The following is a 27051-nucleotide window of genomic DNA, read 5'->3' as shown; positions in this document are numbered from 1 at the left end:
ACGGCGAGGAACTCACCGACGACGCCCGCCTCCTCTTCGCCGACGGCGATATCGCCTCGACGGCGAGCGCCGACGCCTGGCTCGTCGACGCCGATCGCCGACGAGGAGGACGATGAAACCATCACCGGAGACTTCGAAGGTCTAGTAACATCCCTCGACGCAGAGCCTCGACGTCGTTTCGTCTCCGACGATGGGGAACAGACCGCAGTCATTCCTCTCGACGCCGTAGTGGGCGCAATGGACCCAGGCGGAGAATGGTGATGCTTTATGGTCTTCCTGCCCCTGGGGAGCCCCCCAGGGGCCTCAGCATGGGCAGAAGAAGCCCCTCCAGACCACCTTGTGCCTCCAGTCTTCTTTCCTCGAGACCCTGAAGTCTGATCTTCTTTCTTTCCCTCAGGGTCCTTCCAGAGAAGCCTTGGCAGATAACACACTCCTCTGGAACATGAGAAGCTGGAAGGCAGAGGATACACACCTCATGGTGGTCCGACCTGGCCTTTTTCCTGGAGCACTCCGGGCATTTGTCGAATAAGGCAGGCATATTCGACAAAAACAGAGTGTGAAAACCAAGAAGAAAAGCCCCACAGTACAATAAAGTACTAAATTTGTGAAAAACAGTGAAAAAACACCAAATAAGTCCCAAAAAGGGAGATCTCAAAGCTCCAGGGTCCTGCTAGCAGGAGCCGGAAAAAAGAACTGAAAGTAAGAGGGACATGCAGGGCATTCTGGGATACTGTGAAGTTCTGGAAAGTTCTCTTAAAGGCACAGTATCCTATTCTGAGCCACATAATGGCAGCCTATGGGGCTTGTCTGTCCATGTCTTCCTCTCTATCATTCCAGAGGGGTTTTTGCTGAAGGCAAGGGAAATCTGGACAGGCTTTGCTGTTTTGTGGATTTTTGGTGGAATTTCTAGTTGAAGTACTGGACAGTGTAGCCTGTTTTTAGGCTGCATTATATGTCTTTAAATTATCTCTTCAGTGTCTGTGCAGTTCTGCATTTTTCGACACTTTAAGAGATTATTTTTGATTGCTCCGGGGTCCACGCACATGGGCGGGACTATTCACTAGATTATGACTATAACAGAGATACCCCTACTACAGAATCCGGGGGAATCCGGAGGCAGACCTAAGCAGACAAATAATGAGAGACTGTATGAATAGGGACAAAAGTCTACAGATTCCGTGGCTAAAATATATTAAGGACACCCTAGAGGATGTAGATGAGAAGGATCTTTTTAGTAACCCTAGTGCAATATCAAAACTTGACAAACTGAAGATTAAGAAAATGTTGCTTGAACAGTCTGCCACACGCAGAGCTGGAGTGGAATTTTCCAAACGCTCAGTAAGTGCCCACTGTCTCATCAAGAATAGTGAGGGCATGGAACTTTATTTGTATTTGATGCACAACTCCCAGGATCGGTTTTCAATGTTTCGTTTTAGGCTCAATTTATTATCAAACATACTGGCTGACCCACCAGGTTTTACTTCAAAAATTGAGCAGAAGGGTGCCTGCGGCTGCGACAACCGGTCTCCGCAGGACACCCTTCATTTTGTACTTCTGTGTCCCTTTTATAGGATGCCCAGACGAAACTTTTTGGTAGATATTCGAAAACAGGCGAAGTTTCGTCATGCTAAAGTTGCCTTGCTCTTTTTACAATGAGCAAATGACATGCGCACTTTATGCTGTATTATGAATTTTATTAAGGTCTCAGTAAGGCTAAGAAACACTAGAGGACTGAGTTAATTAATGCTTAAAATTAAAATTCGCTTCTATCTTTTATCTGTATCTGCAATTTTTAGATGGAGTTCAGATATTGTATTTAATTGCATTTTAAATTGTATATATGTGCTTTTATGAGTTTTTTTTAATCATCGAATAAAGATTTACTGAACTGATGGGCTTCTTAAAGCGGACCTGTTGGTGTTCAGTCTGGCGGCCCACAGCCCGGCTTCTAGACCCCCTGAGCTGCCTTACAAGCATGCAATGTCATGGGGTCACTTAAGTTCCATTGCCATTGAGATAACTATATTCTACTTACATATTTTGCCAATTACACACCCACAACCCAGTGAATATAAATTTCGTCAGGTCAGGATTCCTCAGCATTGACTTGGCCATCACTATGTTTTAAGTTTCTCCATGTCACTGCCCCTTCCAGCATGGAGCAGTTCTCCAGACACCAGGACTAACTTCAAGATGAACAACGCCGCTAAAGAACAAGTTACTTACCTTCGGTAACGATATATCTGTTAGAAACATTAGTTAGTGTTAGATTCCTGGCGTGTGCGATCCATATAAAATGAAAGCGCACGTTTTGGGTCCAGACGATGGAGCCGCTCTTCATCCTTTGAAGGATGCGGAGGCGGGAAGAAGGAGGGGAGGGTGATGGACTGCCCAATGTGAAAAGCAGAAACTACTTTGGGCAGGAAAGAAGGTCTAGTCCTTGGAACCACCTTGTCAGGATGAATGGACGGGAAAGGAGGTTGGACAGAAAGAGCCTGGAGCTCACTCACTCTCCTGGCAGAGGTGATGGCAACCAGGAAAGCCGTCTTCAAAGTCAGGAGACGAAGAGGACAAGAATGAAGGGGCTCAAAGGGAGCACACATTAGAAAGGTAAGAACCAGGTTCAAGTCCCACTGAGGCATCACAAACGGAACAGGTGGATACATGTGTGTGATGCCCTTCAAGAATCTCGTTTCAATCGGGGACTTGAACAAAGAAGGCTGATCAGGAAGCCTTAGGAAGGCCGAAAGGGCCGAAAGGTAGCCCTTGATAGTGCCCAGAGCAGAGCCCTGCTGGGCAAGAGAAAGAAGAAACAGAAGAACCTCTGCCACAAATCTGTTCCACCGACAGGCGTATACCGACTTAGTGGAGGACGCCTGGCTGCCAGAATTACATCACAGACTTCAGGAGGCAAGTCAAATGGCCTCAACTGCCGCCGCTCAATCTCCAAGCATGGAGGTGGAGACTGGACAGGTTCGGGTGGAGGACCGTCCCCTGCTGCTGCGACAGAAGGTCCTCCTGAAGGGGCAGGCGGATTGGGGGACCGACTGACATGCTGAGTAGCTCGGGATACCAGTACCTTCGAGCCCAGTCCGGAGCCACAAGGATAACTTGGGCCCGGTCGCGCCTGATTTTCTTCAGCACTCTGGGCAGAAGTGGTATAGGCGGAAAGGCGTATAACAGACCGCAACTCCACTCGCGCCGAAAGGCGTCGCCGTGCGAGTGCCGTCTTGGAAACTCCAACGCGCAGAACTGATGACATTGCGCGTTCTCTTCTGTGGCGAATAGATCTAACCAAGGCTCTCCCCATTGCAGAAAGATGCCTTGCGCCACGTGCGAGTTCAGACGCCATTCGTGATCCATCGAGCACCGACGGCTGAGTTCGTCTGCCCTGGCGTTCAGAGAACCTGCCAGGTGTTGAACCGTCAGAGTCACGCCCTGACGTTCCAGCCATTGCCAGAGGCGCAGAGCCTCCTGGCAAAGGGTCCACGACCCCACTCCGCCCTGTTTGTTGCAGTACCACATAGCGGTGGTGTTGTCGGTGAACACCTGCACTACACTCCCGTTGACAAAGGGGAGGAATGCCTTCAGTGCCAGACGAATCGCCCGCAGCTCCAACAGGTTGATATGGAGCCGGGACTCCGCCGGAGACCAGATGCCTCTGATCTCTGCCTCTCCCAAGTGGCCACCCCAGCCCTGGAGGGACGCGTCCGTCACGACAACGTGCTCCGGTTGGGGAAGGGAGAGGGATCTGCCTCTGACCCAATCGCGGTCCGTAAGCCACCACTGCAGTTGTCTCGCAGTGCCCTCCGAGATCAAGACGTGGTCGGACAAGTTGCCCTGATGCTGGGCCCACTGAAACTTCAGGTCCCACTGCAGAGCCCGCATCCGCCACCGGGCGTGATGCACCAGAAGGATGCAGGAAGCCATCAGTCCCAGCAGCCGCAGCGTCAACCTGACCGAAACCCGGGATAGCGGCTGAAAGATGGGAATCAAAGCCTGTATATCCCGGACCCGCCGTTCCGGAGGATAAACCCGAAACTGCGCCGAGTCCAGAACCGCTCCGATGAAAAGGAGCTTTTGAGAGGGACACAGGTGTGATTTCGGCACATTGATGGAGAACCCCAGGTCGTGCAAGAGGTCTGCCGTCATCTGAAGGTGGTGGACGACTGTCTGGGGCGAGCCCGCCTTCAACAACCAGTCGTCTAGGTAGGGGAAGACTGAAACCCCCAACCTGCGCAGATGGGCTGCGACCACCGCCATCACCTTTGTGAACACCCGTGGGGCGCTGGTAAGGCCGAAGGGAAGCACGATAAACTGAAAGTGCTCCTGGCCTACCGTGAACCGCAGTTAACGCCGGTGGGCCGGCAGGACGGGGATGTGAAAATAGGCATCCTGCAAGTCCAACACTACCATCCAGTCTTGTGGGTCTAGAGCAGCCAAGACCTGAGCCAACGTCAACATCTTGAACTTCTCCTTCCGGAGGAAGCCGTTGACGTTCCTTAGATCCAAGATAGGACGTAGGAACCCCTTGTCCTTCTTGGGTACCAGAAAGTAGTGGGAATAGCAACCACGCCCTACTTCTGGCCCAGGAACGCGCTCGATGGCCCCCTTGGCCAAGAGGGCCGTAACTTCCTCCTGCAGAAGTGTCAAGTGGTCCCCCGACACACGGTGGTTCTGCGGTGGCATGGCTGGAGGAGTGGTCTCGAAGGGGAGGGAGTAGCCCCTTCAGACGAGTTGCAGCACCCACCTGTCCGACGTGACTGTGCGCCAGTGAGCGTGGTGATGGCGAACCCTGCCACCCACTGGCGTCACATGGGGCCGAAAGCACGGACTAGGAGGATTTGGAGGCAGGTGCTGCGGGGGAAGGTGTGGCCTGACCCCGCCGTTGACCCCGACCGCCGCCACGGCGGTTTCCACGGCCGCCACCGCGTTGAAAGGATTGTTGCGGTGCGTGGCTGGCAGCACGTGTGGGGACGCCCCTTCCTTGGCCACGAAAGGAGCGAAACGAACCCGTCTGCTGGCGCTGGGTCGAAAGACCCAAGGACTTGGCCGTGACACTGGAGTCCTTGAAGCGTTCCAGCGCGTGGTCCGCCTTGTCACCAAAGAGGCGACAGCCATCGAACGGCATGTCCATCAAGGCATTCTGGACATCGGCCGAAAAGTTGGCGGATCTCAGCCAGGCGTGGCGACGAATTGCCACTGTCGTTGACATAGCTCTGCCCAGCGAGTCGGTCGTATCAAGACCACACCGTATTGAATATTTAGCTGCGTCTCGGCCCTCAGCCACAGCCTTGCCGAGCTTCGCCCGCACCTCCATGGGGCATTCTGGCAGCACTTCCGCGACCGTGTCCCACACAGAGTGGGTGTAGCGGCCCAAGAGGCATGCGGTGTTGCAAGACCGCAGTCCCAGACTCAGGGACGAGAAGACCTTCTTGCCATATTGGTCATACCTCATGGATTCCCGATCGGGCGGGGCCGACGGGAATGCGGACTGGGAGGTAGAGGCCTGGATCACCAGGCTCTCGGGAGTGGGATGGGCGGACAGGAATTTGGGGTCGTCCGGACAAGGACGGTGGCGTCTGGCCACGTTCCGATCAACAGGCGAACCTGAAGCGGGCCTGGACCACGTGCCCAACAGAACGTCTGATAAGGCTTCGTTAAACGGCAACAGAGGCTCCTGTGGGCATGACTGCGGTTTGAAGACCTCAGTGAGGATGTTAGGCCTCACGGCCGCGACGGGGAGCTCAAGGTGTAAGGCCTTGGCAGCCCTCATCAGCACCACTGAATATGCAGCTCCCTCCACCGACTCCACAGAAGGAGGAGAGACAAAACCAGGGTTAGGAGAATCGTCCAGACCACTGGCATCCCCCAAATCACCTGTCCAGTCCGGGTCATACTGGCACTCACGTGACAGAGGGTCCTCAGACCCCTCCCAACCTTCCCCGTATTCTTCATCATCTCCATACTCTGAATCAACGAGGTAGACCGGCTCCTCGGGGTTCACAGGCCCCATCGGCGTCGAACCCGGCGTCGATCGACGCCGGTCCGACTCCGCGTCCGGATTCTGGGAGGGGATGGGGACGGCGCCGCCCGGAGCCGGCGCCGGCACAGGAGAACCGGCGCCGCGCAGGGGCGGCGTCGGGGGCAACCCCGATGGAATCGGCGCCGGACCAGCCGGCAGGCCAGCCGGCGTCGACCCCGAAGGCCCTTGCAGCGCCGGGGTCGGAGCCGTCGGCGGCACCGGGCCCGGAGCACTCGATGGCGTCGAGCCAGGGACACCCGACCCGCCAGGGCCCCCGGACGGTAGCACTGGGCCCGAAGGCGCCGTAGGCCCCGTCGGAGAACTGAGCGCTCTCATGGCCATGAGGAACGCCTCAATCTCCTCAGGCGTCGCGCCGTGCCCAGGGACCGGAGGGTATGGGGCAGGCCGCGCCGGCGACTCACGCGGAGCCGCGGGGTTGGGGTCACCCGAACCCCCGGCCGCGTCGCGACGCGAGCGTCGGGGGGAGTCGGGGGTACGATGACGCCCCGACTTCTTCTGTTTCTTACCTGACGAGCCCGACGAATGGTGACGACTTCCGGAGCGCTCGGCGCGGCTCCGCGACCGCTCCCTCGAACGCTCCCTGGACCTCCGGCCGGACCGAGACCTCTCCTGACGCGGGGCCGACACCCGGAGCTCAAGCAGCTTGCGGGACCGCTCCCGTCTAGCCTGGTTAGTGAGGGCCCGGCAGTCGACGCAGGCGTCCACGTCGTGGTCGGGGCCCAGGCACCGAAGACAGAGTCGGTGATGGTCCGTGACCGACATCGTGCGGTCACACCCGTCACAATTCTTGAAACCGGGCATCCTACCAGGCACAAAAAGAGTAATAAAGTTGAACAAAGTTGGTCAAAAGACCGGAGTACTGCTCTTCGGATCTGCGCTTGCTGGCGCGGAAAAAAGAAGAACTGACGTCAGCGCGCGTAGGCGGCGTCTATATACTCCAGCGACGTCATCACGGCGCACGACGCCGACGACGGACGCGGAGCCGCAGGGGACGCCTGCAGACGACGCCTACCGACGCGCAGGGGTACTGCTACGCAAAAGTTTCCGGATCCAGACTGACGCCTGGGGATATTCTACGGTAAGGAATCTAACACTAACGTGTTTCTTTCAGATCATACTTTTGCACACTTTAAACCCAGAAACTAGGGTTTTAGAGTACTGACAAACTCATGACCACACCTCGTGGTTCGGATTTTTCAGTTTAAAATCTACATTTCGGCACCCCGCTCTGAGACTGAAACCAGCACCACTCGCTCACCCATTCCACCTGTGGAGTAGGAAAAGTGCGCTGGGCCCTAACGAGAGTACAGAAAATTGGCCCCATTCTATGGTGCAACAATTAAAAATATGTACAACTAGTGCGCAGTGGGCCCCTCGCTCCCCTGGTGAAATTGCACCTGCTACAGTATCTATAACTACGCCTTGCACGAATCCACCTGCTCAAGTATCCACAGGCTTGCACACACAAACAGCTCACGGGCCCGCAAGGGTTGCCTGACGGTCTCAAACATATTTCACTGCACTCTGAGACACCTTTAGGGAGTAGATCTATTTCGAGTTCATATTTAAAGTGCAGAGGCCACCGGTAACAGCGACGACCCCATACTCACACAAACACCTCAGGTAAGTCGGGAACAGGGCGGTTAACGTGCCCACTCCGTATCTAGGGTCCATGGTTCATATCGCGGCTTTCCACTTCACCACAATGGTTGATCCTGGGAATACCATTTTGCCCTCTGATGCGCACAGGTTCTTAAGTGGCTGTGAGCGAGAGACCTGAGAGCCCCTAGAAACGAGCAAACTGCAAACGTTGCCCTCAGGTATATATAAATTACAGGTCATTCGCCCGTACGTCCTCAAGAGCCTGTCGGCGGCAGGCACTCACCTCTGCAAACGAAGCAGCAGCAGCACATCGAGCAGAACCACCTGCAACAAGAACCACTTTTCATCCTGCCCTACAACCTCTCATGGCCGGGGCCCGAGGCAGGAACATGCGGAGAGCGGCTCTTTCAGTTCCCGGGGCAGCGCGTCCCGAGCAGCGACTTCCACAGGCGGCCTCTGCAGCACCTCGAGAGATGAGCTTGGCAAGGAAGAGAAGTAGTTTAGATGTTGTGCCATCATTTTCTGGTGTTTTCTTGTCACTCGTACATGATTTTGAATAGTTTAATGCCCTCAAAGAATCCATGATGAAAAGAAAATTTTCTGCAATTGTCTTGTGCTTTTCACAGGGTTACTGCTAAAGTGAGCATCGGTCTCCTTTCACGTAAACATGATTTGTGGCGTGGATTCTATGTTAGATGATCGCACAGCAGCGGAATGTAATCCGGAGAATATTATCCGATTCTACATCATAACCAGACCGCAACCAGTGGTGTGCGCGCACCACAGAGGAGCGGAGGAGGAAGCGCGGCAGCGAGGCAATTGCGCGCTGCTGCGAGTGCTGGCCACTGGTGGGAATGCGTGGAGCAAAGGCGGGACATGCGCCCGCCTTTGCCCAATCACGTGCCGTTTAAAAAAAAAACGCGAAAGCCAATTACAGACGGGGAAAGCAAACCCACATGCACGAGCATGTGGGTAGGTTTCTGAAGCCCTTTCAAGAGGTCTCACGCTGCGCAAGCAATGATGTGCACTGCAACGCTAGGTGCGAGACCTGAAAACACTTAAGGTATTTGTATCTTTTTTCCCGCCAGTTTCCCACATGAGAGTAAACCTCTCCAAACAAAATCTGTGGATTTACTAGTCTTTTGAAAGCAATCCAAGGGTAGGATATGCAATAAGCTAAGTCACATTAGATTAAAGAACATACAGTTCATCAGTATTGGGGCTGTGTTTTTAAGTATCTAAAAATCTTCTGAGCTTCAGTCTCCTCCAGTACACAGACATTAGCACAGAGTTGGGTGGGAAGCATTTCTCACAATCCCGACACCACAAGCAACAATTAATATGACTGCAATCTGACAGATCACATAGCCCAAATAACTTTGACAAAGGTTTTTATAAAAATGTAGCCCACGTAGGGAATAAAACGAGTGCTCCCTTAATCCCTGGCACATGCATACATTTCATAATTTAAAACAAATTTGAAAAGTAAGAGAAAGAATTGTGTTTGTTTTACTGGAACGGACATCCTTACAGGCAAAAAGAAGCTGCAAGGAGACTTCACAAACTTCCCAGATGTTGCTAGTTGTAAGCATGATGGCAGCATCTCAAACCAGTTTGCACTCAGGTTTAAAAAAAATAAAAAGTTTGATACCACACGAACACCTTGGTTTACAAATCAGTCATCTAAGCTTTACACATAATGGCCACCTCAGCTCCCTCAGATTACATTTCTCTTCACATCCATCTTTTTTTCGTGAGCTGGGTTTTTTGCCTCCTCTCTGGGCGAGTTTCTCTGCCTTTTAAGCCATGTATACTATCTCTTCAGATCAGTCTTTATCCCACCTGTCCGCCTTGCTTTTGGGACCAAACTCCATCTTACAGCAGTCTTACTTCTTGAACTTCGACCTCTTATCTGCACCTCAGTCTTTCTTTTTCTTGGGCTGAGACTCTTGTTTCCTCTCCAGAGTACTCCTTTTAGACTGTCCCTGTATCTCTTGTTTTTTCTTTTTCTCTCGTAAAATCTGCTTGTATCGCAGTCGCTTGGGATTAAGCCCGTAAGCTCGCAGTCGCTGTCCACTGAACTCCCGGCCACCAAGCTTTACCTTGGAGCTCAAAAGCTGTCCTTGTAGGCTCCTCTTGGGCTTCTTTTTCTTGACCGCTGGGGAGAGGTGAGGCAGACCTCCCTCCTTTGCACAGCTGTTCTGGAGCTGTAGCGTAGTCTTGCTGCTCTCGCCCATTCCAGTACCGACATGTGAGGGGATCTTTTGCTTTTTTTGTTCTCGTGTAACTTTGGGAATGAGGAATGAGCCATCTTCTTCAGATTCTGAAGTGGCCAACTTCTCAATTTGTAATTCACTTGTGCTCAGGTCTTCCTCACGTTCCTCCGGTTTCGTCATCTTATCATTTTGTTTTTTGCCTGTCTCGGTCTTCATTAATGGTTGCATTCCCAGACTCTCCTCATTTCTAACAAAAGAGATAAAAAAAGATTTATCAGAGGAGAGTTTTGCAATAAACTGTTTAGTCTCTGGAAAGGAAGACATCCATGCACTTAGTTCACTCCCATTCACTGCAGAGTCATAACAACTGGGGAAGCCTCGACCTGAAAGAGGGCTGAACCCAGAGGGCATGTGGCAGAGCTGTGTGTGGGTCTCAGTGCTGGAATTAGAGGAAATGGATGACAAGTGAGATGCACAGGCTGTGATACGCAAGCCTACTATCCTGCCACTGGGCGAGGGTTGGGTATGAGCTGACTTTACAGCACTTTGTGGATGTCCCACTATTCAGAAGGGAATGCTGAGGGGGAAGACTGAGGTGCATGCCATGGTTGAGTTCACCTCCAGTTCTATAAATGGCTGGGTTTGCGTGCAAGTCTTCCGGGTCAGCATGCAAGTCCTGAGATGTACTGGAAGGATTCTTTGTGAATTCTAATGCCGAAATAGCACACTCTGCTGCAGATCAAGAAGCAGTTGGATTGGCAGAGCTATGCATACATCCCAGTGCTGGACCAGTTGAGAATGCTGCACAACACCTTTCCCACTGCCAAGTACCACTTTTCCTTTTAAGCCCCAATTTTCCGTGCACTTCTCAGCACATTTCCCACCCACTCTTCCCTCCCTCCTGCACCTTCAACACTTTTTTCCGCACAGCACCTTATTACCCCCAGCTCCAAATTTGCACACTGCCCTCCAGAGCCGATGCACAAGCCCAAGGCATTTAAAACTCACTTTTGACATAGTGACTTCAAGATTAGCTGCTTCTTCCGCGGATTCTGAGCCTTCATTGTGTAGATTTTCTGCTCGTGCTTTTCCTCATTCTCAGATCTACAGTACAGCAATTGATGACAGTTAATACTTTGTTTTGAGGATGTTAACAAGTGCACAGTCTCATTGCCAATCGCTGCTCCAGCTCCCCCACACCACTGGAATATACACTGGCAGTGATGTTATAAGGAATGTATTTCAAAAATGGCAAAGCAGAGTAAAAGTAGGGGAGCGGGGGTACCCCAAGAAAAAAAAAACACCCAGAGTGTAGAAAGAAGCACAGAGTGCACCCACCCATGTAAAAGAGGATTTAAAAAAAAGAAAAGAAAAGAAAAAAAAGAACAGACTTAGGTGGAAGACTACCACCCACTCCCCAACATACCCTCCCTGCCATCAGCTGACTCCTACACCTTATAAAGAAAAATAAAACCTGTAGTGAAATTGGAAGGGGCATCAGGACAGGGCCAAACATTGGGCAGCGGGAAAGGGAAGCAGCACCTAGGAGCCGGGCTGCAAAGCCAATCCCATCTTTGCTTCCAGTTCACGGCTCACCTCCACTGCTGTGCGGCCTGCCCTGAACAATAAAAGGAGTGGGAAAATTCCCTGTAGTAAATTATATATAATAGAGAAAAGGAGCAGGGAAGGGATAGAAGCCTGCCCTCTTAACGTCCCCAGAGGGCAGCATCTCACTCTGTTCCAGACATTCATGCACCACCAAGCCCACCTTGGGAATTGCACTGCCCGAGATTGGAAACCACGGTGGCTTAATAGGGACTTATTCATAACCATACCCAAATATTGCACCGTTCTTCAAACCACCACCACTGTCACGATTTTCTCGCTGTGCTCTCGTACCCACCACCAGGGGGCCACGTAGTGTCACTTTCCAGTTGTCTAATAAGCTTCCAGACACTTCCCTGCATGCATATCCTGACTTCCAGCCATTTGGACACTATTTGGGAATGGACATCCAGTCCTAGTCCATGTTGGGTTTTGTGGAAGCCAGTCTGCTGGTGCTGGAAACTCCGTTACCTACAATCCCCTGCTCACTGATACGTCTTCACCACTGCAGGCAAAGGATGGGTGGAGGAATTCAGTTCACATGTGGCTAGCTGCTGCTAGCCTGCTCATACCTGATGCACATGATTACTGTGAGCTCTTTTAAGCCGCAGCTCCCTTCAGTCCAGGGTTAGTCATTGTAGCTGTGTTCCGGTGAGACCAAACCTTGTTTCCTGAGCTTTTGATATCATTTTTTGGGAGCATCTAATTTGCATGATTCCTGCGCTGTACTCATTCCTTGTTCCTGTGTTGCAGCTATTTCTTGTTCCTGATTAGCACTGCTTGCACTGCTCTCGTGATTCCTGATGTACAGATATCCTTGTTCCTGAACTAGCACTTGCTTCAGTGTTTCCTAGATTCCTGTTCCTGAGCTATAGCATTCCTTGTTCCTGAATTAGCACTGTATTCAGTCCTACCTTGACTCCTGAACCTTAGCTATTCCCTGTTTATTTGATTCCTAAACTAGTACTATTTAATGAAGCATTAAATCTGCTCTATTGTATTTCCTTTGTCCCACTTCCTGCTTTTATTCCCATTACCTCTGCTTCAGTCCTTAGTTGCTGTCTTCCTGTTCTACTGTCTTGCTTCTAGTTTCCTAGTTGTTTGTTAATTGCTTTCTGCCAAGTGTTTCCTTGTTTCCCTTCTTTCTGGTTAAACACTCCTCCTTGCTTGCTCCTAGTCTATTGCGCTTGTGTTTAGTTCTACGCCCTTGCTGTTACCGCCTTGCATGTCCTGTTTCATCACCAGGATTCTGGGCACCGCTGACAACCTAGGTGATGTTTGTCTCCTGTGACTATTGTCTTTCAGTTACATTTATAACATCACTATAGGTATCAACTACACAGACCCTGTCTTTGCATGCGTATCCTAAATGTGTGTATTTGCAGTCAGTATCTGTAGCAGCAATTGTGGGTTTGGAACGTACTGAGCTTCAGACTTACCGTGTGGAGCTCCTGAGTGCTCTACACCACATTCCCTTTATGTGTTAATGTTGTGGTATACATACATGCCTTGCACGTCCGTTCTGGGTGTAGTTATTCTGAATGCTAGATCGCCTATTGAGTGCTTATCCTTTCTGAGTCTTAGCCATCTTGTTCACTTGTGCAGGCTTCCACTTTGGATCCCTTTTCTCCTCTGACTTCCGGTGTGATCCTGGGCAGCCCTGTACTCCTCTCTCTGCTTATGTTTTCTACCCAGTCGCCAATCCTTGCCCAAGTCCCTGACTGTGTTCCAGACAGTAGTCCCGGACTGTCCCAGACAACCACTCAGTTAGCTATTTCCGGTCAATTTCTGCTGCTCAATTGAAGGAGAAAGTAGATTGTGGAGTAAGAGCTGCTACTTACGCAAGAAGCATGGAACTTGGAGATGTGCTTCGTTCAGATCACGGGCAGCAACACAGTTCCTTTGTCCTGGTTGTGGAAATTAAGCTGACAGTGCCTATCATCAGTCTACGAAAGTGGAGCCTCGGCAATTATGAGAGACATTCCATCGAGAAAGTTGGGGTCAAAATGAAGGCTCGTCGAGGACGTGACACAGCGGGCTTGTTTTGGGAGGGAAAGTGAGATTATGCTAGTGAGGGTGTTGTCCATCTTCCCCTTGGAGGGCCTTCAATCCTATAAACCTTAGCTAGTCAGAAGGTGTACCAGAAAGCCAGAACCTAGCTGGCATAAACAGCTGCCTATCTGGCAGGAGAATTACACAGCAGTGCTGAGCAGACATTTGGATAACTTCCCTTCAAAAGAGGAACATGAGCAAGTACCATGAAAGTGGGCTCACTGGAGAAGCGGGACAGTCAAGAATAAAGGCGAGGACCACAACACTGATGGAGGACTATTTCTACCCAAGTCATCGTTGGGGACCAAGCTTTCCACAACTGCTGCGAAGCAGGTGCCACTTTAACTTCTCCAGAGGTGAAAGATCTTGGATGGCCTATCTGGAAATCCTCAACAAGTTGAGAGGACTCTAGTTTAAGGTGACAGCTGTGGGCAGTAGGCTAGAGGCCCTCTCAATGTCAGTAACAGGTAGGTAAGTGACAATCCAAGCACTGTAGAAAGAAACAAATGTGATGGAGACACATATCCCGTCAGAGAGAGAGAACATATTGAAGGCAACTGTCCAGCACAGTCTCCTTCATGATCAGCACTTAAGACAGAAGTTCCTGAAAATGCCAGGAGGAGCCTTTAAGGGTATTTACCAACAAATGGTGTTCAAGTGGGTCTGAATGTTGTCCTCATTGTCAAGTTTTGAGCGAAAGTGTTGATCACTTTGTTTGTTTGCCCACTGTATGCTGCTCCAAGGTCCAAATGGCTTGGCCCAGTTTGCAGATCCCTGGGTACTCGCTCAGCTATTGAGGCTAGCAGACTCTTAAGAACCGACCTAACCCCTCTTATTGTCACTGGTGTGGCTAAATTCCTTGGATGGGCGTGGGTGATTAGAACTAGGTATTTAAAAAACAGTCAGTGCTAGGCTTGCCTTTGAACATCTTAATGTGACTTAATTGTAGATCTAGGTCTTCCAGGTTTTTATATTGTATTACTAATCATTGCTATGTACCCATTATAAGAATGTCTGTTATAATTGATTTAATACTTTTTTAACGCCACAATGAATTAATGTTTTGTACCCATTATAAGAATGTCGGTTACAACTGATTTTATGTGAATTTGTTATTTTATCATGTATATTTTGTATGTACGTCTTTTAAGATGAAATAATCGAATAAAGACTTCTTAAATGACAAAATGGCTAGGAGGAGCAGCCACTAATCCGTTCATTGGCTGGAGTGAACCTGCAGCAGCTTCCAGGACACTCGAGACCTTCATACAGAATGCAAAGGAACTGGCCATTCATTCTCAAGGAAGCATCATGAAACATGTAATGGGCTTGCCTGCACTGGAGAAGAAATATTTTGGAAACAGCCAGGGTATAGTACTGTCTTTGCTTTTTGAACCACAACAAGTTTCTATACTTAGGCAGCAAGGAAGGGGGAAGGAATGTACAAGATTAGAGACTGCTTTTCTTCCCTGGCTTCAGTAATTCTTTTGTCGATAGGAGAAAAGGGCTATAAAAGTTGCAAAGAGTGGATTGACCAAAGAACCCAAGCGAGTTTGACAGAGTGATAAGGGATAGAATATTGATAGCTGGGTAAACCAAGGCAGTCTCTACCTAGAATCTCCCTGGACAAAAGCTTCAACAGACTGTCTTTGTGCCGCAGGAATTTCAGTCTTTGCTACAAAATGATGCGTTATAGGTGTGAAAGATATGGCCTACGCCCAATGGGCCTACAGTCTAAAATGGAGTCATGCCTATTAAGAACTGGTACCACTGAGGAGACTTTGGAATGTCTTCTTATAACCTACAGCTCCCCTATGTTCCTATTCCTAGCACAGGTAGTTATTGTTTAATACATTACTTCATAGCGAGTATGGACCTAGGTGTCCATGAGTTGTTTGCTGAAGTGTGCCTTAACTGGATACCAACTGCAGCATGCTTAGTTTGCCACTGAAAGTGATGTCTTGACTAATCCTGTATATTCGATTCAAAATATTTAGGAAGAACACCACCACTTATCCGTTGCTTGCTAGTTTCCTTCTCTTACCTGTACATACAGGTCTTTCTCAGGGAGCACCATCTGTTGAGCTCTTGGTCTTCCGCTGCTAGAATCTGGAGAAAAGGCAACAGGAAATAACAGTGAATGAAGAATCTAAGAAGAGAGGAAAAAGCGATGTAGGAACTACAGTGTTACAAGGCATAGAGGAGGAGCGAAAGACATGGCATTATAGGGCGTGTAGAGAAATCACAAAGATACTGGCATTGGGTAGAGGCAAGGCTCAGCTCAGGGTTGATGGACGCAGAGCTCGGGTCAAGGGAAATGGAGGAAAGGTTCTAACGTGATAAAGGGAAGCCTATGGGTAATGAAGGCTGGCTATGCTTAGCAGTATTTGAAGCAGGGATCAGCTCAGTGGTGATGAAGCCAGCGCTCAGATTAGGTGAGGGAGGGAAGACTTTCAGGGTTATAGGTCAAAGATAAAGGGAGTGAGACAAGGTACAGGGATAAAAAAACAAAGGGAATAGAGGTGAGGTGTTGAAACGTTTCAGGTCAGTCGTGGTGAAACCAGTAGAGCGCATAGTTAAAAGTCAGGAATGAGGGGCCTACAAGCAGCTAGGCAAGAACTGCATAATGCTCACTGCATGGCAGATACCTCTTCTGTCGAAAGGCCAAAGTCACAGGGCACCACCGGCCGGTACTTGAAGCGGCATGGCAGATCATCGATGATATCCTCGTAGTCCAGCTTGTAATATTCATCGAAGTACTGCTCAAATGTCTTATCGCCTGCAAAGACAGAGGACCAATCACAAACCATGTGAAGTCCCAAGTATACAGAAGGCAGAAAGAGGATTCGTTGTTTGTTTTAACACGGTGCAACTGTGAATTCAAAGCCCTCACAGGCAGTACATGACAACAGAAAAACATTTAGGAGTATACACTGATAAATTAATTTATTACATAATGATTAACGGTCAACTACATTAAAATGTAATGAAAAATACATTGTCAGGACACCAGTAATGGATGATTCCTGCAAGCTGCTGTCATCCCAGTGCAGACTGCCCTCAGTAGCACTGGGGCAGTGCAGACTGGCAGCTGTAGAGAGCAGGTTGTTCTCTGCAGTAGCAGGTGGCACAGTGCAGGATGCTTTTGCAGAGGCAGAAACACAAGGCAGGCTGCTCTCTGAAGAAACAAGAACTAAGTGGAGGGAGCTCTCAGCAACATTTACTCACTTGGATCAAAGACTGGCTTTTCTGTGCTGATCACCTCTGCAAACCGCGATTTGCGCTTCTTCTTTCCCATTAGAGGACCTTCCTGTCGTAGTTTCTTTCTCTTGTTTTTTGAGGTGGCCGGAAGAGGCTGACTTGGATCATAGTCTGCATCCATCTGCCAAAGAAAGCACAGCATGAAGAAACATTTGATGAAGAGATGGTTGCAGCGGTGCACCAGGGCAACCTCAGCTGGCAGCCTTGAAAAAGCGGCTAAACAAGTACAACAGGACTATCACAAGTGCATGAAGGGACAGCTTCACAAGCAGAACACAGAGTTTAATCACTGCCATATGTACCACGAAAGTGGGATCCTCGCAATGCGGCTCGAAGCTGTCATCATCCCATGCAGTGTCCTCCTCACCCTCCTGGTCACCCTCCTTACTGCCAGTCCATGTGTCCCAGTTCCACTGATCTAGATAGAAAAAAAATCATCAAAACAATAAGAGAAACATATTTGATAAGCTGTTCAGCATCTTGTCTAACTAGCACCTGATCAAATTACAGGTAGAGTCTCCTACCAGAGAGTGCACTCAGCACACGAGAAACTGCGCAGCTCACATTTCAACCAACTTTGTCAGTCATCCGTTAAGAGAATGGCACTGACGGAGGGAGGCTGTGACACAAACATATTTCCCATGTGTTTTTCAAAGAGATACTTGCAGCACATGTTTGCTGTATGACAGGGAAGCAGTTTAAAAATAGTGACTGGCTTCCCTTTTGTTATTATAACTGCATATTTTGTGTGTGTGACCACACTTTTCCTCAAATGTAAATTACATCAAAGTATTACACGTGAGGAATCAAAGTGACTGAACTTTTTCTAATTAGCAGGACTTTAATATTTGTTCAGGAGAAAGCTCAGTCTCCTCATAACACATGCACACATTTATTATTACAGTGCAAGGGTTTCGAGTGTATTACAACAGTAAACAAAACTGACCTGAGAAAACCAATGTTTATTGCCTCAAGATTGCATGTAACAATTACATTACACAGTGAAACAACTCTTCTAATAGTCTCTTCAAAGGGATTTTATCATAATGTTCATATTTCAACCTGCTTTTGGTGAAATCATTTTAGTCAAAACAATGGACACCAAAAAAATACCATGGCACGACCCATTTATACAGATGCATAATAACATCTTTTTTTCTGGTTAAATTAACATAACTAAAAGGGCCCGACTTCCTCGACCTTCATATAATACAATGTTGAACGTGGCTTGTGGGGCTTGATGGGATGGGATTAGGCACAGATGGCTACAGAATAGTCGCCAAAGAGCAAAGCTCACCTTCCGGAACATGTGGTTGCCAAAGGGCATAGCACAGCTATTGGAACATGTGGAAACCCAAAGGGCACAGCTACTAGAACATGTGGACACCAAAGGGCACAGCACAGCTACCTGAACATGTGGTTGCCAAAGAGCATAGCACAACTACAGGAACATGTGGACACCAAAGGGCACAGCACAGCTACTGGAACATGTGGACAACAAAGGGCACTGCACAGCTACTGGAACATGCGGTTGCCAAAGGTCACAATACAGCTACTGGAACATGTGGACACCAAAGGGCATAGCACAGCTACCTGAACATGTGGTTGCCAAAGAGCACAGCTACTGGAACATGTGGACACCAAAGGGCACAGCTACTGGAACATGTGCACACCAAAGGGCACAGCACAACTAATGGAACATGTGGACACCAAAGGGCCTAGCAGAGCTACCTGTACATGTAGCCCAGTAGATGTGTGTGGGAGGGAACAGCAAGCGATGGGGAAAAGAAGTAGTTTCTGTCCTGTAACTCCAGTTCTGTAGTAGGGGTATCTCTGTTAGTCATAATCTAGTGAATAGTCCCGCCCATGTGCGTGGACCCCGGCAATCAAAAATAATCTCTTAAGCTGTCAAAACATGCAGAAAACTGCAAAGACACTTAAGAGAGAATTTAAATACAAATAATGCAGCCTATATCCACAGGCTACACTGTCCAGTACTTCAACTAGAAATTCCACCAAATAACACCACACATAATACAGCCTGCCCAGTTTCTACCATATAGAAACTTGCCTCCCCCAGTAAAAGACACTGGAATGATAGAGAGGAAGGCATGGACAGACAAGCCCCATAGGCTGCCATTATGTGGTTAAAATAGGATACTGTGCCTTTAAGAGAACTTTCCTGAACTTCTCCCAGTATCCCAGAATGCATAGCAGGTCCCTCTACTTTCAGTTCTTTTTGAAGGCGAAGCACGCCAGACCTGTCGCATTCCGTACATGACGAAATATCTCCACCGGGGAGGAGGCCGGGCGCTTATGACTATAACAGAGATACCCCTACTACAGAACTGGAGTTACAGGACAGAAACTACTCCTTCTGTAGTAGGGGATCTCTGTGTATAGTCATAATCCAGTGAATAGAATGGCAAGCCCATCCCCACACCAAGCGGCGGTGGAGAAGAAAATAACGCCACTACTGTGCGAACAAATTCCGCAGCGAAGCCTGCCCAACCTGAGCGTCTGCCCTGGCGTCAGTGTCCAGGCAGTAATGCTTAGCAAAGGTATGAACCGACTTCCAAGTGGCTGCCTTGCAGATTTCAGCAATCGGCACGTTACGGAGCAAAGCCGTCGTGGCAGCTTTGCCCCTGGTGGAATGAGCCTTAGGCTTACCTCCTAACGTCTTATTAGCCTTTTGGTAACATAATTGTATGCAGGACACAATCCACCTAGAGATGGACTGCTTAGAGGTAGCAAGACCCGTCCTGTCTGATCCATAATTAATAAACAACTGGTCAGACCTACGAATATCTTTGGTTTTATCCAGATACAATTTCAACACCCTCCTAACATCCAGGGAATGGAGAGACCTTTCCGCTGGAGACGAAGGGTTCTGAAAAAACGTAGGCAAAGTTATAGTCTGGTTGACATGAAAATCAGAAATAACCGTGGGAAGAAATTTAGGGTGAGTGCGCATAACAACCTTAGCAGCATAAAACAGTATAAGGTTCAGTACAACACAACGCCTGAATTTCACTCACCCTGCGGGCCGATGTAATGGCCACGAGGAACGCCACCTTCCAGGACAGGTGCTGCAACAAAGCCTTATGAATAGGTTCAAAAGGCTCCTTCATCAATCTGGACAGCACCACATTCAATTCCCATGAAGGCGAAGGAAGCCTGACAGGAGGGAATACTTTCTTCAATCCTTCCAGAAAATCTTTGATCACAGGGATCTGGAAAAAGGAAGTCTGTGAAGGGCATTTCCTGTAGGCAGTCAAGGCAGCAAGATGAACCTTAATGGAATGCACATTAAGGCCAGACTGCGCCAAATGTAAAAGGTAAGGAAGGATGACATCTTCCTTACAGGTCGTAGGGTCATGGTTCTTAGACTGGCACCAGATACAAAACCTCTTCCACTTGTAAGCATATGAAGTTCGAGTGGAAGGCCTCTTAGACTCCTTCAGTATGTCCATGCAATCCTCAGGCAGATTCAGATGGCCATATTGCACTATCTCAGGAGCCATGCCGCCAAACTCAAAGACAAGAGGTTGGGGTGTAACATCCGTCCCCCGAACTTCGTGAGAAGGTCCGGCCTGCACGGCAACCGAATGTGAGGAAGGAGGGACCGGTGAAGTAGGTCCATGAACCACCACTGCCTGGGCCACTCCGGGGCAATGAGTATCATACGAGCCCTGGACCGGGCCAGCTTGATGAGCACCGCCGGAATCAGAGGAATGGGAGGAAAGGCGTACAGAAAGCTGTTCGTCCAGTCGATCCATAACGCATTCCCCAGCGTCCCTTGCTGGTAGTACCTGGAGGCGAAGTCTCTGCACTTGCTGTTTTCGGCAGTGGCGAACAAATCTACATCTGGAGTTCTCCACCTTGCGAAGACTTCTCCTAGCACTTCGTCGTTTATGACCCACTCGTGGTTTTCCTGAACCAGTCTGCTCAGTGCGTCTGCCTGAACATTCTGCACACCTGGCAGATGGGTAGCAGTTATAGTCAGTCCTCTGGCTAGGAGCCAGTGCCAGATCGCCTGCGCCTCCTGTGACAGAGTGCGTGATCTCGAGCCCCCCTGCTTGTTGAGGTAATACATCGTGGTGGTATTGTCCGTCTGTACAAGCAGAGAGTTGGTCTGCAAGGACGGAAGAAAGGCCTTCAGTGCCAAGTGAACAGCTCTGAGTTCCAGGAAATTGATGTGATACGTGGCCTCCATTGGTGACCACGTTCCTTGAATCTGTAGAGTCCCGGAATGCGCTCCCCATCCCAGGAGAGAAGCATCCGTCACGACAGTCTGCGTGGGAATGTCCTTGTGTAAGGGAACCCCTCTGAGGAGATTCTCCGCTGAACACCACCACTTCAGAGACTGAAGAGCATGCAGCGACCGTCGAATCTTGTCGTCCCAAGATCCTTTCCTCTGATCCCACTGGTCCTCCAAGCACTCCTGCAGCGGTCTCATGTGCAGCCGTGCGTGTGGCGTCAGGAAGATACAAGAGGCCATCGATCCCAGTAGAGAAGACACCGTCCTCACTGTTGTAGATGGAGTTGTCATAAGAGCCTGAGCCTTCCGAAGGAGAGATAATTGTCGCTCTTCCGAAGGAGACACGCTTGCTGACAGCGTATTGATGGAGGCTCCCAAGTACTGTATGCATTGGACCGGAGTCGGGACAGACTTGGCCATGTTGATGTGCAGCCCCAGCTTGTTCAAGGGAACGCACGTCTTCTGGAAGTGTGCTCGCGCTTCCGAGAAGGAGGATGCCTTGATCAACCAATCGTCCAGGTACGGGTAGACGAACACCTTGTTCTTCCTCAGGTGTGCTGCTACCACCGCCATGCACTTCGAGAATGTTCTCGGCGCAGACTTCAGTCCGAAATGGGAGTACTGTGTATTGATAATGATTGGCACTGACTTGGAACCGCAGGAACTTCCTGTGTTTGTGTGCAATGGGCACATGGAAGTAAGCATCCTGTAGGTCTATAGCACATAGCCAGTCTCCCTGTTGCAACTGAGGATAAATCTGATGCAACGACAGCATGCAAAACTTTTCCCTGCGAATCCATGTTTGCCTGTCGCAAGTCCAGAATGGGCCTGAACTCGTTCTTGTCCTTCTTGCGAACCAGGAAGAACCGGGAGTATAGACCTCTTCCTCTCTGAGACAGAGGTACGTCTTCTATCACCCTTTTCCTCAACAGGACATCAGCTTCCGCCTGAAGCTCGCGCAGCTGACACTGCGAGCTGACCGGTGGAATTGCTGGAGGAGGGCTGGTGAACCGAAGACTGTATCCATTGCAAACAATATTCAGCACCCACTTGTCCGGAGTAATTTTTCTCCACTCTGCCAGAAAAAATTGAATGCTTCCCCCTACCGGAGTGGGTAACAGATCCGGGGGGAGTAGGTTCCTAGGGCCTAGACCCAGCCTGGCCCTTGGGCGCCGGAGCAGATTTCTGGTCTCCTCTGCCCTTCTGGAGCTTCTGGAATGGCTTACGGAACTGTTGTTGTTGAGACTGTTCCGAAGCCTGGCCACGTCCTCTGCCTTGCCCACCGAACCGCCGTTGGAACGGGCGGTACGACTTCTTCGTGTCTTTAGGCTTCTCCAGGCCCACAGCCGTGAGCGTTTAGGCCTCCGCCTTCATGCGGGCCATCTCATCGTCCGCATGCTTCCCGAAGAGGGTCTCGCCGGAGAATGGTAGGTTGGCCACCCTCTGCTGTGCGTCCGGTTTCAGGGACGTAAGACGTAGCCAGGCGTGACGTCGTTGATTAACCCCATGGCAGAACCCATGAGCTGCCAACAAGGAAGAGTCCGCTGCAGCGCTGATAATCTGGTTAGCCACCAGCATCCCTTCATTCAGCACTTCCTGGAAGTCCTCGCGCTTCTCGCGGGGCAACAACTCCGCAAACTGCTGGAGGGAGTCCCAGAGGGCGCGGTCGTAGCGTCCCAACAGCGCCGTGGCACTCGCAGCCTTCATGGAGGTAGCCGATGTTCCACACACTTTCCTCCCTGCCGAATCCATCCATCTGGACTCCTTATCCGGGGGAACCGTGGATGACGGGGAGGTGGCATGTTGCTTGCGGGCCGCCGTCACAATTACAGAGTCTGGAGGGGGTTCCGCCCTCAGAAAGGCCGGGTCCGAGTCGGGAGCCTGGTACTTCTTCAGCAGCCTCGATGGAGCCGCCTTCGTCACCGCAGGGGTGAGAAAAAGGGCCAAAGCCGGTTCCTCCAGGCCCGGCACCAGAGGCAGGAGAGGACGAGACAGGTGTTTTTGATGCAATGTCTCAAAAATGACTGAAGTTTTAGGAGTAGGCACCGTCAAGGATATGCCTAACTTCGCAGCGCCCCTTAAAAGGACATCATGGAACGCCACCAGGTCATCAATTGGGGACACCCTCGTGTCCGGGGACTCCGACAAGGTAGGAGAATAGTCTCTGGTACCAGAGGACCTTGTGTGGGAGCGAGATTCGCGCCTCCTATGGCGGTGTCTCGACCTCGTGGACGATCTGTGTCGCGATCTCTCCCGTCTCCCAGAGCGAGAGCGAGACCTGCCAGCCCATGGCCGCTCCACCGGTTTTCGTGGTGGGGACTTCCTTGGCTCCTCTTGGGGTTTCGGTTTTGGGGTCCCCTTAGGAGGTACAGGCAAAGACGGCAGCGAAGTGGACCTCGGCGGAGGAACCCTCGGCTGCGGGGCGGGCCCATGCGGAGGGACTGGTGGTGGTGGTGGTGGGTCGCCTGACGGAAGTGGAGGGTTGGGTGGAGGATCCTCTTTAGGAACAGGAGGAGGAGTTGGCGACCGAGGCCGAGATGGCGTGTACACCTCTGAGTACACCGATCCCGGTGACCCCTTAGGAGAAGGGGGCTGAGATCCAGCCCCTTCAGCAGGTGATCGCTTCTTCTTGCGCCCTCCACTAGAAGCAGTCTGACTTCTGGGACCAGAATCCCTCTTGCGCCGTTTTGGAGAGGCTGAACGACTCCCAGACGCCGACCTCTTTCTTCTCGATGCTGAGCGTCGCTTTTCTGGCGTCGAACGTCGCCTCCGCGACTCCGGCGTCGAACGCCGCCTCCGCGATGTCGACCTCTTCCTCGACGTCGAACGCCGACCCCTCGACGTCGACCTCTTCCTCCGTGACGTCGTACGCCGCCTCCGCGACATCGAACGTTCCTTCTTCGACGACGAGCGTCGATTTCTCCGTCTTGATGCTCTCGACGTCGAGGAGCCCCTAGACGTCGACCGGTACCTCGATGGCGAACGACTGTCGCCTCGACGGCGAGCGCCGATGCTTGTCACTTCGTCTACGACGTCGATAGGAAGACCTTGACGTCTACGAAGACGATGACGTCGACGGTGGCTTCGATGGCGACCTCTCCATGATCTTCGACGTCGAGCCGTCACGCCGTCTCGACCCGGAGCCCCGGGGAGAAGGGGAGCACACCGCCGCCATCCCTCTCGACGTCGTCGTCGATGCAATCGCCATCGACGGAGACCGGGACCGTTTGCTGGACTTCCTGCCTCTGGGGAGCCCCCCAGAGGCCTCAGCAGAGGCAGAGGGAACCTTCCCAGCCTGCCCAGACCCACCTGCAGCCTGCAGACGCCTCTCCTCAAGGCCAGAAAGCCTGATCTTCATCCTGTCCCTCAGAGTCCGAGCAGTAAACTGCTGGAAGATGACACAGTCCTCAGGGACATGATCTTCAGGGAGGCAGACGATGCAGACATCGTGGGGATCACTCTTGGCCTTCTTCCTCCCACATGCTGGACACTTATCAAAAAGGCCAGGCATTTTAGAGCCCTAAAACGCATGAATCAGCACACAAAAGAGAGAGAGAACACCAAGAAAGTAAACTGAAACACTTTTAAAACACAAAAGTGCCAAAATATCCAATAAACCCTTGAAACAAGGGAGAGCTCAATGCCAGGGTCCTGTAAGCAGGAGCCGGAAAAAAGTACTGAAAGTAGAGGGACCTGCTATGCATTCTGGGATACTGGGAGAAGTTCTGGAAAGTTCTCTTAAAGGCACAGTATCCTATTTATGCCACATAATGGCAGCCTATGGGGCTTGTCTGTCCATGCCTTCCTCTCTATCATTCTAGTGTCTTTTACTGGGGGAGGCAAGTTTCTCTATGGTAGAAACTGGGCAGGCTGTATTATGTGTGGTGTTATTTGGTGGAATTTCTAGTTGAAGTACTGGACAGTGTAGCCTGTGGATATAGGCTGCATTATTTGTCTTTAAATTCTCTCTTAAGTGTCTTTGCAGTTTTCTGCATGTTTTGACAGCTTAAGAGATTATTTTTGATTGCCGGGGTCCACGCACATGGGCGGGACTATTCACTAGATTATGACTATACACAGAAATCCCCTACTACAGAACATGGACACAGTGGGAACAGCAAGCTTTCGGAACATGTTGACACCAAAGGGCACAGCACAGCTACTGGAAAATGTGGACACCAAAGGGCACAGCACAGCTACTGGAAAATGTGGACACCAAAGGGCACAGCACAGCTACTGGAACATGTAGCTCGGTAGATGTGTGGGGGAGGGAACAGCAAATGTTTGTGGGGAAGGTATAAGGGAAGAAACGGGTTGCCGGGGAACAACCCGGCAAGCAAGTCTGGTCAATAGAGGAAACTATTGGCCAGAAAAAAGGCCAGAACCTCCACAATAATTGAAAAGTGAAGCATATATGCATAGTAAGGAAGTGGGAGCAATGTTTTCTGCAGTTCTGAATCAATGTAGCAGTGGGAGTGTGTGAGAAGGTGGCCTGATATGCAGTGCTCACTATTCTAGTGAACACTATGTATCAGTCCAGCAACCCTTATTGATGATTGGTTGTAAGTCAACCTTATAGACCAGCTATCCTAGTAGCGTGGATACGAGCAGTCTAAGGCTAAAGACTCGAGAGGGCGCGTTAAGCCAGCTGTTTACCACACATATACCCCTTGAATACCAAGTGAAAGGACACCACACAAGTGTTATGAAAATAAACAGTTATTTATTTAAAGATCACAACAGCCCTGTACTCTTTATGAGGACAGGGTACTAAGCACAAACCAAAACTCTTACAAAAATACTTAAGTTAGCACAGTATATACAAATGCCCGAGGGGCACGGAAAACCATATACTCTGAAAGTGGAATGCGAAATTACTAGCAGGTAAGTACAGTACTAATAGCTTTTGGAATCGCTAGGACTTGACTAGGGAATCGTTAGATTACTTCTAGGAGGCCTAGGGGACTCGGGTGCAGTGTGTGCACTCTCACGCGAGATGCGGGACAAAAGTCTATGGTAGCTAGGAATTAGAAAGTTAGTGTTCTCGGGCGAACCCGACCTGGTAGGGAGAAAACGAAAGTAGATTCTGACCCTTGGATAGTGAGGCTATGCTGGGGCACCGAAATGCCGAAGTTACCTAGCCCAGGGGCTGCAGCTGCATAGGTCTGAAAAGACGTCGGGAATCCTCGTAGACGGACCAGGAGCCGGAAGAAAAGATGCTGGCCGGTGACCAGTGAAGAAAGTTCAGTTGGATCCAAGCCTGGATCTCGAAGATAGATGACACCTGAAAGCAGAGGGGACCAAGTTCGAGACTACTAGCCAGTAGTCAGTGGGCACCAGGAGGGCACCGGATGGTAGCCACCTCGACTAGGTGAGTGGGTGACGCTTGACTCGAAGATCTCACGGACCAGGAGGCGTTGTCGGCGACCAGGATGGAGGATCGAGCTGTCCCACGAAGATGGAAGCTGTCGGCGTCGCCGGACCCAGGATTGGGCAACAAAGCCTTGGCAAATTCAAGCCCACGCGGTGGACCTAAAATGGCGTCTGGGGTGGACCAGGAGGGTCCGGGGTGCCTCTCTTGAACAAGGAAGCAAGGGCCAGCCTGGAGCAACCAGACCAGCAGTCGTGAAGTCGTTGGGCGTCGTTCAGAAGGCCACAAGCCAGCCGGCTAGTAGCCAAACAACGCGGTGCACAGCAAACAGCAGAAGGGCCCCACGCAGATCGTGGAGATGCAGGGGGGCTGATCTTGGGTGCTGGAGCTGCGCAGGGTCGGGGCTTCTCGGACCCCAAAGCACTCACCAGTGGAGGACACGGTGGGCTTGCAGTAAAGATGTCGTGCAGTCTTGGCGATCGTCGGTCCCTTGAGGTCTCGTCGCACTCACGGTTCTCAGCTTGGCTGTAGAGGTGAGTAGAGGTCAGAGGTGCCAGGGAAGCCGGGTCTCGTCGAGCTGGGTCGTCGGATTCGTGATGAAGGACTTGCAGCAGACCGCAGTGTTCTTTAGGATGGT

The 27051-nt window shown here is 50.6% G+C and overlaps 1 protein-coding gene across 1 annotated transcript in view; it reads right to left on the bottom strand.

The window, feature by feature from the left end:
- Positions 1-9022: 9022 nt before the first annotated feature.
- KRI1 (KRI1 homolog) overlaps positions 9023-27051 on the bottom strand; it is a 129974-nt gene continuing 111945 nt past the window's right edge. The window contains exons 14-19 of the mRNA XM_086961880.1: positions 17085-17200; positions 16750-16903; positions 16170-16300; positions 15566-15630; positions 10873-10968; positions 9023-10111 (exon numbers count right to left, since the gene is read on the bottom strand). Coding sequence (XP_086818006.1) covers positions 9568-10111; positions 10873-10968; positions 15566-15630; positions 16170-16300; positions 16750-16903; positions 17085-17200 — 1106 coding nt within the window. The 3' untranslated portion in view covers positions 9023-9567. The remainder of the gene's footprint in view (positions 10112-10872; positions 10969-15565; positions 15631-16169; positions 16301-16749; positions 16904-17084; positions 17201-27051) is intronic.

Source organism: Lissotriton vulgaris, chromosome 1_1 (genome assembly GCF_964263255.1).
Source record: "Lissotriton vulgaris chromosome 1_1, aLisVul1.2, whole genome shotgun sequence".
In the NCBI taxonomy this organism is placed as follows: Eukaryota; Metazoa; Chordata; class Amphibia; order Caudata; family Salamandridae; genus Lissotriton; species Lissotriton vulgaris.
The sequence above is the reverse complement of the archived record's forward strand: the minus strand, read 5'-3'. Positions and strand labels throughout refer to the sequence as shown.